Source organism: Esox lucius, chromosome 14 (genome assembly GCF_011004845.1).
Source record: "Esox lucius isolate fEsoLuc1 chromosome 14, fEsoLuc1.pri, whole genome shotgun sequence".
NCBI lineage: Eukaryota > Metazoa > Chordata > Actinopteri > Esociformes > Esocidae > Esox > Esox lucius.
The window spans coordinates 746,909-758,083 of NC_047582.1; the positions used below are offsets into that span (position 1 = coordinate 746,909).

At 37.8% G+C, this 11,175-nt stretch overlaps 1 protein-coding gene across 2 annotated transcripts in view; it reads left to right on the top strand.

Annotated features, from left to right (window-relative positions):
* The window catches only part of scarb2c (scavenger receptor class B, member 2c), a 71,287-nt gene extending 63,104 nt beyond the window's left edge, over positions 1-8,183 (top strand). Inside the window, exon 13 of one of the 2 annotated variants that reach the window (XR_827437.3) lies at positions 7,150-7,238. Coding sequence is in view for 1 of the 2 variants with exons in the window: in XM_010865264.4 (XP_010863566.2) it covers positions 7,150-7,356 (207 nt within the window). In the remaining variant the exon portion in view is untranslated. Of the gene's footprint in view, positions 1-7,149 lie in introns of both variants that reach the window. The other variant, XM_010865264.4, reaches the window with a different exon arrangement.
* Positions 8,184-11,175: the final 2,992 nt, after the last annotated feature.

The following is an 11,175-nucleotide window of genomic DNA, read 5'->3' on the forward strand; positions in this document are numbered from 1 at the left end:
GCACAACCTTGAGGCGGATGGGCTACAACAGCAGAAGACCCATCCGGGTACCACTCATCTCCACTACAAATAGGGAAAAAAAGGCTACAATTTACACGAGCTCACCAAAATTGGACAGTTGAAGACTGGAAGAATGTTGCCTTGTCTGATGAGTCTCGATTTCTGTTGAGACATTCAGATTGTAGAGTCAGAATTTGGCGTAAACACAATGAGAACATGGATCCATCATGCCTTGTTACCACTGTGCAGGCTGGTGGTGGTGGTGGTGTAATGGTGTGGGGGATGTTTTCTTGGCACACTTTAGGCCCCTTAGTGCCAATTGGGCATTGTTTAAATGCCACGGCCTACCTGAGCATTGTTTCTGACCATGTCCATCCCTTTATGACCACCATGTACCCATCCTCTGATGGCTACTTCCAGCAGGATAATGCACCATGTCACAAAGCTCGAATAATTTCAAATTGGTTTCTTGAACATGACAATGAGTTCACTGTACTGAAATGGCCCCCACAGTCACCAGATCTCAACCCAATAGAGCATCTTTGGGATGTGGTGGAACAGGAGCTTCGTGCCCTGGATGTGCATCCCACAAATCTACATCAACTGCAAGATGCTATCCTATCAATATGGGCCAACATTTCTAAAGAATGTTTTCAGCACCTTGTTGAATCAATGCCACGTAGAATTAAGGCAGTTCTGAAGGCGAAAGGGGGTCAAACACAGTATTAGTATGGTGTTCCTAATAATCCTTTAGGTGAGTGTATACAATATACTGGTGCTGGTCATAAAGTTAGAATATCATCAAAAAGTTGATTTATTTCAGTAATTCCATTCAAGGAGTGAAACTTGTATAATGTATACATTCATTCCACACAGACTGATATATTTCAAGTGTTTTTTTCTTTTAATTTTGATGATTATAACTGACAGCTAATGAAAACCCCCAAATTCTGTATCTCAGAAAATGTGAATATTGTGAAAAGGTTCAATATTGAAGACACCTGATGCCACACTTTAATCAGCTCATTAACTCAAAACACCTGCAAAGGCCTTTAAATGGTCTCTCAGTCTAGTTCTGTAGGCTACACAATCATGGGGAAGATTGCTGACTTGACAGCTGTCCAAAAGACGACCATTGACACCTTGCACAAGGAGGGCAAGTCACAAAAGGTCACTGCTAAAGAAGCTGGCTGTTCACAGAGCTCTGTGTCCAAGTACATTAATAGAGAGGCGAAGGGAAGGAAAAGATGTGGTAGAAATAAGTGTACAAGCAATAGGGATAACCGCACCCTGGAGAGGATTGTGAAACAAATCCCATTCAGGAATGTGGGTGAGATTCACAAAGAGTGGACTGCAGCTGGAGTCAGTGCTTCAGCAACCACCACGCACAGACGTATGCAAGACATGGGTTTCAGCTGTCGCATTCCTTGTGTCAAGCCACTCATGAACAAGACACAGCATCAGAAGCGTCTCGCCTGGGTTAAAGACAAAAAGGACTGGACTGCTGTTGAGTGGTCCAAAGTTATGTTCTCTGATGAAAGTAAATGTTGCATTTCCTTTGGAAATCAAGGTCCCAGAGTCTGGGGGATGAGAGGAGAGGTACAGAATCCACATTGGACTGCAAAATTTCCACAGTCAATGATGGTTTGGGGTGCCATGTCATCTGCTGGTGTTGGTCCACTGTGTTTTCTGAGGTCCAAGGTCAGCCGTCTACCAGGAAGTTTTAGAGCACTTCATGCTTCCTGCTGCTGACCAATTTAATGGAGATGCAGATTTCATTTTCCAACAGGACTTGGCACCTGCACACAGTGCCAAAGGTACCAGTACCTGGTTTAAGGACCATGGACTATCTGTTCTTAATTGGCCAGCAAACTCACCTGACCTTAACCCTATAGAATATCTATGGGGTATTGTGAAGAGGAAGATGCGATACGCCAGACCCAACAATGCAGAAGAGCAGTGCTGTGGCACCTGAGCAGTGCTACAGACTGTCTTGCTGCAGTAATTCAGGAAAAAGGAGCCCCAACTAAATATTGAGTGCTGTACATGCTCTTACTTTTCATGTTCATACTTTTCATTTGGCCAACATTTCTAAAAAAAAATTTTTGTGTTGGTCTTAAGTAATATTCTAATTTTCTGAGATACTGAATTTGGGATTTTCATTAGTTGTCAGTTATAATCATCACAATTAAAAGAAATAAACATTTGAAATATATCAGTCTGTGTGTAATGAATGAATATAATATACAAGTTTCACATTTTGAATGAAATTACTGAAATAAATCAACTTTTTGATGATATTCAGATTTTATGACCAGCACCTGTATATATAGACAGTATATAGTTATATATATATATATATATTTTTTTTTAACCCAGCCCACAGCCGCTCAGTAAGAGCTTCACAGGAGCAGGCAAAGAGACGCATGCTGCTTGCGAGCAGCAGATTCACCACCCCTGCTATAGTCTATTACCAACTACATATTTCCATATTTCAGGTAAAAAATGGGCTGAATATGTTGTTTGAATGTCTGAATATAGTCTATATAAGTAACAGCTAATGATGACCACTGACCAATTACAGTTAGTAATAAATGTATGTAACATTAACGTAATATTAACCAATGCTGAAGATTGTATTTGACTAAAATATTTCACTACCATATACCTGGATATTCCTTGCCTCTCTGAAAAGATAGTGAACTCTGTCTGTTTTGGGGGTCTGTCTGAGGCATTTCCCTCCTACCTTCTTTTCTGTTGCAGCTCTGAGTTCTCTTTCTCGTAGGCTTTCATATGTTTAAGCAAATTTGTGGTGTTGCCACAGTAGTGAACAACTTTCCTACATACATTGCAGTTCACAATGTTTTTATTTATAGCAGTGAAATAGCACCACGCGTTGCTCCTCTTTCGTGCAGCCATGGCATTCATTTATGCAATGAATGTAGGTCGATGGGTTGGATTGGCAGTTGGCACTGGTAGTTATACGGTGATGATTACATGTTCCCTTAATTGTGTTGAGCAGTGTGTGTGTATATATATGAAAATACTAAATTGTAGATCATGAGAAATCTGAGACTGGCCCAGCTATAATATAAAATGCAGGTGTAATATCAATGGCCACTGCCAGACAGGTTAAAATATTTTAGCGGACTTAATGCAGCCTTTTTATCTTTCGGACGCATTTCTATCTGATATCCTAATTAGGCTATCCGACGAAAATTAAGATCTGACCATCCCTCATCCCTAGCATATTTCGGATTGGATATGGTCGACTTTAGATATCAGTCTGATTGGGTATTCATTTTACAACAAATCAGACGGATGTTTTCGGTATGGGATAAAAATGTCACTGATACAGTTCGGCAGGGATATATATTTCGTGATCCCACAAAGACCTCCACCTTAGGACACAGTAAAGCACATTAAATTGGTTCTAAAACGTTTATTCTTGCGTATCCTCCGGGAAGAGACCGATAATGGGCTGATGGAAATAATGGGTCTTTTCGTAATTTAAGATTGCAAAGTTTGGAATGGGAAGTGTGTCCAAACCTTTGACCGGTACAGTACATGCTGCCCAAGTTATGATGCCACTCATCTTACAGCACTACCATTGTTTTCCTTAAGTTCACGTTTTGTATTTTGTTTTATGTTATAATGTATGTTACAGATTCAACATGTTATCTTATCTTAATAATTAATACTATTTTGATGATAAATAGGATTTAATTCGAAAATCTATTTGATATAAAAATTTCATTCTCAGGTTTCCTTTATGTTCCCATTTTATGTTTTGGTTGTGTAATGTTGTTTGTGTGTTACTTATAATTTGGCAACGCTGTTTCTTAAAGCAGACAAACCAAATTATATTGTTTATTGAATATACAGCTCCAGAAAAAATTAAGAGACCACTTGCACCTTTTTTTTACTTTCAAAAAGTTGAAAAGCAAGGTTTTAATTGAGGAACAGAATGGTTAAAATTCCCACTGCAAATTGAACGCTTCTGTTCCTCACTGAAAACTTTCCTTTTCAACTTTTTTGGAAAGAAAAAGGTGCAGTGGTCTCTTAATTTTTTCAGCTGGATGTTAAGTTGTCTACACACTGTTTGATTAATCCATATTTAGAAAGGGTTGGATACAATTCCATATTAATTCAATTCATAAAGGAACAGAAATTACTTTTTGAAGTAGATTTTGTATTTATTTAAATGGACTTTTCCTTAACTTATCTTGCTACATGAGATGCATCCACCTAACATGGTTTGTTTGTTTTGTAAAAACAAGAAAGAAAAACTAGGCAAGCCTAGTTCACCCAGGCCATGAATAGAAGTGATTGTGGTGAATGAGGGAGGGGATTTGAAGAGCAGCTATTAATGGGCCAATGCCAGCTTTGTTGTGTGAAGTGGCCAAAACTCATGACCCTGTGCTAATCCAAAACCTAATGTATGAAACACCATTTGCGTCTAAAAACCTGCGTTTTACGTGTTAAATAAGAAACAGATTACCGGTACTATAGATGGCTAGCTAATGGCCTACATTACCTATAATGAAAACAGTGACTGTCAACTAGTTATTTGCGATGTTCATAATGATTTGGTTCAGGTAACTAATTCAGTGGCGCCGGAAGGATTCTATTTTATAGTAGCTATCCACAAGAACCCTGCGCCGCTTGTGGGCTACCTTTAACATCTAACTAGGTTCCCACGTGTGCATGTACACTCAGCGAGTGAACAAGAGAGAGTGATTGATTCACATTATTGTCTTTTTTATATATAGCCCAGAGAAACGTGCTATAAAAGTAGTTTTAACGCCTCATGTCCACTGATGCCTGATGTCTACTAGATACGTCAAAATTTAGAATATGTTATTTTGTCGGATGTCCTGCACATATTTCTACGTACTTGACGCACATGTGCTTATGCAAGGTATATGGATGGAAGCAATGAGGAGCAGATTATCAATCAATCAACCAATCAAATTTATTTATAAAGCCCTTTTTACAACAGTAGTTGGAATTCAGTGGCTAGGAAAAACTCCCTAAGAAGGCCGAATTTTAGGAAGAAACCTAGAGAGGACCCAGGCTCAGAGGGGTGACCAGTCCTCTTCTGGCTGTGCCGGGTGAGATATTAAGAGTTTATTTATTCCCATTAGAATAATAAATACATTTCTCTTGGCTAAATCCAGAGTCTATTTGATTCTAGACTAGGTCAAAAGTATGACCAGGTGGACAAGGACAGGGACAACAACGGGCCCCCCAAACCAGGTACTCCGCAGGTGTGTACCAGGACCTCATCTCCTCCTAAAATGTAAAACTGGAGGAGACTGAGAAAAGTTAGAAATATTAAAGGTGTTATTTTAATGCAATGCATTAAGGGCAGCATTAAAAGCAACCGATTTCCTCATTTACCAGTATTATCATAAGAACATTTAGCATAAAGCTAGTAACAACATATGCAACAGCAAGACTAAACCAAGCTGCTACAATAAACAATCCAAAAAGCCATATTAGAAAATTAAATAGGCCTAGCATTCCTACCTATTTGAAGTTCATTCTGCGTCTCCCCCTTGCATCAAACTCTTGCAGGACAGATAGTTCACTTTCTATTTTCAAAAGCCTTACATTTTATTTGTATTTTTTTCGTTTGCTAATTTCTAGGCTACTTAATTTTGCACAAAATACTGGTGAATCCAACTTCGCCGACGTCAGTAACGATTCAAAAAATGAATCCAAAGATAGGATCTGTTATCAGAATTTTATTTTGAAGATATACATGTTAAAAAAGAAAACAACAAACAAAATCATGTATACACCGTGCATACAGGATTGCAGCTGCCGGTGCCACTGACTATATTCACTTGTTCTATTAAAACAGTTGAACAGGCCGAAGAGGAACAGAAACGGAAAGACTGATTGTCTGTATACAACTCTAAGAAAATTGGTGGTGGGAAAAATATGCATAGTACTTGTTTGTCAATCAACATTATGTTTTTGTTGTTCGTTTTTTGTGCAGTTAATGTAATCCTTCACAAAGTTCTGTCAAGCGCATTAGGGAGAGAGCAATATTTCTCATTGCGCTCACTCTAACCTGCTCTTCCTGAGTGAGCAGAGTTTCAGGACACACAGTCCAACACTTCAAGCGATTTATGATGGTAGATATGTTGTTTGCAGTTCGTCCATAACCATAAACTGTTTTACCTTTGTCTTAGTATTTTTAGCTACTGAAGCTTGTAGCCAGTGAAGTTTTGGTTTATCCTCAACTGATCCTAATTTGTTTTGTTTCTTTAATACCTAGTCTCCTGTGTGGCTGACTGCGTCTCTAACCACAGTTGAACCATCAGCGTAGGCCTTTTAACAAAGGGTAGTCACTCACTCGATCACTCACTCAGACACTCACTTGGTCGGTCAGTCAGTCTTGAAGAAAAAAAACATAGTTGCACTACAATTTCTCAAAAACCATACAAATATATTTACATAGTGGGTACAATCTTAAAAAACGGTTTAACATATTTACAAAGAATTTAATGTTTTAATTGTCACAGTTGTACATGTCTTTTGCATTTCAATAAACTCAACGTGCTACATGTTATTTTGTGAATCATGTCTGATTTTTGTTATCAAACATTTGTTGATCATATGTGAATATCTCAGTATTTACATACCACCACTGTTGATAAAGCATTACAAAATGTATTGCTTATTTTATGTTTCACTGTATCTAGTACCTTTTTGGCCAAGAAATATTAGCAGTTTAAAATTAGTTAGTTATTTTAAATATCTTGCTGACTGGTCTCAAACCTGACCCTAAGCTAAATGTATTTTTCTGTATCTAATGTGTTGGTGAGGTTTGGCATTTTGTGGCTTAGTTTCTTGCTGGTTTGTTGTTTCTTAGGTTTTAAAATTCAGTGCAGGCTAATCAAGTCCAATGTCACATCTGCAATCTCATCTTTCAAGAGGTTCAAGAGTTTAAAACGTGAAACGAACATGTATTTCCCCTGCAGAAAATAGGACAAAATATTGAATTATTGACATGTGCATTTGTAAGCATGACATTTTCATGATAATGTATTTTTATAACAAAATATGAGGATGCCAGTGAAAATAAGCATGGTAATTTTTTTTTTTGCATTTCATTGTATCTCTCTTAAAATGCAGTACCTGCAATATTTGGTGCCACACTCTGCATGGTCCCTGCAGCCAGCCCCAACAGGCTTCAGAGTATTCCATCTCCAGAGCAAAGAACGTTTGGCCCGGCTGATCAGCCCTGTCCCCATCCCTGTCCAGTCGTCTGGCACAGGAGCTGTCTGCATCTGTAAATTGATTATTTTAATCTGGGCTCACTGTAGCTGGTATATTCTGTAGATGGCCTGTTACTACTCATCTGCTGTGTCTCCCAACATAACTACAATCTGAAGCAATTTTATCTTGAAGCAATATATGCAAAATTACAATTACTCTTTTTCCAAATGACTATGACTCTTTATCTGACAAATATACATCTTTAACAGTTAAAAAAAAAACATCCCAGGGAAAGTGAGCAAGGCAAAAATAAACTGTCATGTTAAACCAAAAACCATGTAACATTGTTTAGACACAGGTTAACATCATCTGCTATCCAGGCCTATGACCCTACCTGAACTGCGCAAACCAGAGCCAGGAACATGAAGATGGCAATGTACTGTACTGACTTCATGAAGAGAGCAGAGTTTAGCAGAGTCTAGGGCCTGAATACTTTGCAGTAAGACTTCACAGTAAGACAAAAGTCTCAACCTGCTCTTTATATTAGAGGTGGTAATCTATCTGATAAGGGCAGGCAAGGGCATTTGTGTCTGTATTGTTTGTATGGTAGGGTGTTCAAAGAACACTTGACCTGTGGTCAAAATGAGTCCACGCCTCCAGGCAGGATTTCTGAGCAAGTTTTATTATGTAATAAATAAATTGACTTATTTGTATATTCATTTGCAGTCCAAGGTCCAACTGAAACTTGACTTCCTCTTTTAACCCAACCCTTCCAAAATGCAAGGGAACTGCCACGTTGGGCATCTGGAGAGCAATAAGTATTAATTGCCTCACTCAAATAACACTTCCAACCCAGCAATCTTGCAGTACTGTTCCAACTGTTTACAGTGCCACTCAAAAGTATTCACACGATTGGACTTTTCCCTAGTTAGGGCCATTCAAGGCTTCATTACAGTTCCTCTAGCAGCAGGATATTATGCTAGCAGTGGTAACTCAGATTTTGTATTTCAAAATAAAAGCCTCAATTGAAATATATAAGGCAATATAGTTAACAATCTAGTCTTTACATTATGTTTAATGTCCGTTCCAATGTTGTTCTTTTTTACAGACTAGATTGTTAACCATATTGCCTTATAAATTTCAATGATGGCTTTTATTGTGATAAAGAAAATATGAGCGCTGCCAGCATAATATCCTGCTGCTAAAATAACGCTAATGAAGCCTCTTTTGGCCACCACTGCTTTTCCCCCTTTTATTGTGTTCCAACATGAAATCCAAATCAGATTTGCCAATAATCACCCAAAAATGTCTATGTGGTCAAAGTGACAATAAAATATGCAAATGAGTCTAAATGAATCACATGATAAACAGAAAATATTTGATTGTATAATTATTCAGTCCCTTTGCTATAACACACCTGAATGAGCTGTGATGCAACCAGTTGTCTGTAGACTGTAGACTCACGTTGTGAGTTGAATAGGATCCACCTGTATTCATGTAAGGGGTTTCATATGTTAAATACACATGTCTCTGGGAGGTCCCACAGTTGGTTTATTACAATTCTTAATAAACAAACATGAAGATGGCGAAGCATCTAAACCAAATATGAAATAAGGTTTTTCAAAATCACTAACCAGGGGTAGGATGTAAGAACATTTGCAAGGCATTGAATATCCCCAGGAGCACAGTTAAGTTCATTACAAAAGACATTTTAAGAATATGGCACAACTTTTAATCTGTCAAGACATGCTCACATCAAAGACTGAGTATCCACACGAGAAGTATCTCCAGCTGTCATTCACGTAGGAATATGTTCCATATGCCATTCCTTTCAACAGAATCTTAGCTTTCATATTGGGTAGAAAATTCCTAGCATATGGTTCTGCTACAATTAATATAAATGTGTGGCTGACATGTAGTTGGTCAAATTACTTCTAAGGACCTTATTAACCTGTTGGGGGCAATGCTTCCTTTAATTTCTGGTCTTGCGAACGTAACAAATTCAGTTTTTCCAACACACGATTAAAGCGAGCACAGAGGCTGTTCTGACTGAAGTTACAGTTTTAGACAGTAGATTGGGTATTTGAGCATAATATAAGCCTTAAAAAAGTTCCCTAAAAACAAAATAATTTGAGAATATCACTATAAGACCATGACCCAAATAGGTGACTACAGAAACCACTTTAAAAAGTAAAAATATTTTTTATTATTAAACCAAGAATGGGGCAGTTGTCCAAGTGGCTAGAGTATCTGACCGAAATATTGCAAGATCTGTCTGAGACAACAAGGTCAAAACAATCTGTCCCTAAGCAAAGGAGTTTCCCACATTGCTCCCAGGGTGTTGCAGAAAATTACTGTTTTTAGTCATACTTACCTGGTAAAATAAAGATAATGGTATGGCAATATAGGTTACACTATTCTGCATTTTTCTGGCTCTCCAATTAACTTGGTGTTGACAACCCTTTAACATAGCTTCAATTACATGTAGCATATTTTTTTACATCCAACAACTCTACTCCAGTAATATGCATTCTGTTTCTTCCTCTGCCCCACAAACATTCTCACCTTAGATGGATCTGAGTTAGAGTATATTGATACCTGTAAGTATGTTTGTATTTGGTTTGACCATTTTCACTCTTTCCGAACCACATTTTAGCCATCTCCAGTCCAAAATCCACCCAGAATTGATTTTTTATTCTGCAATAAAGTGTCTTTCACCATGCTGCAAAACAAGATCTTGTAAAAATTACCATCATGCCATTGCTGGACTAGCTTTGCCACTAACTTTATTAATTTCAAGAAATTAGACAGTTTTTTACAATGTTATGCACTTTGTCACCAATAATTTCAACACCCATCATTGCAATCTTTACTCGCTGGTATAAATACTTCTTAGGTAAATCCCTGGCTTACCTCAGTTTGCACCTCAACATCAGGCCTGACAGATTGCTGTGCTCTGTTAAATACCTCTCTCTGCTCATACTATAGTCAACAACTTCAGCTTTCAAGCATTTACATTTTCTACTGCTAATGATTGGGACAAACTGCAAAAGACTCTCAAACTTAACACATTTATCAGCCCTTACTACTATCACAAGTACCTACCATGTAAAAACCCGCCCCAATTCCTCCACCAGGTGCGCTACAATACATTATTTAATTTGCTATTTTCAAAATGATGGCATTTCCACCCTTTTTGACCAATAATGCTGCATCTTTTTGTACAAGCCTCATTTCTCACGAGGAACAAAAAAGCCTCAATAACCTATAAAATCCGCTATCTTGGATTTTTCTGTACATTGAAAATTTACCAAAACCTACTAAATATTTATACTTTTACCAAGTTAGTCGTATTCACATGCCCTTTGGCATACAGGTGTCTCATACATTCCTCCTTGGATTTATTTTGGGAATAAGAGATATCTTGCAAGATGGCGGATAAAATGTCTGATTACTGTACAATATATGTATGCAAAATATTAATGTCTACATTGCTTTATGGAACAATAACCTATACCCTTCATATTCATTGTGCCTTCTGACACTACCCCCATATAACACTATGAGCATTTGTTTGCTGATATCACAAAGGACAGCAAAACGGCAGCTGCCAGAAATCTGACAATTTTCAACACAAGCTAATGCTAATGCTAACAAATGCATTTACAACTAATCTTCTTCTGAACTGTACATCAAATTTACTCGCAAGTAAATTTCCAGACTCTAGGCCATACTTCTGAACAAGGCTGATAATGAAACAAGTTGCTATGTCAAAAGTCTACTGAGCAATGACTTCACAAAGTAAGCCCTTTATGCTAACTCGAATGACCACTATAATAAATTCCTTAAAATCAACCGGTAATCTGATTGACCTGAATGTTGGTGTACAGGTGTGTCATAGGTGCCTCCCAGTAGAGTTGTAAGGAATAAGAAATATAAAAT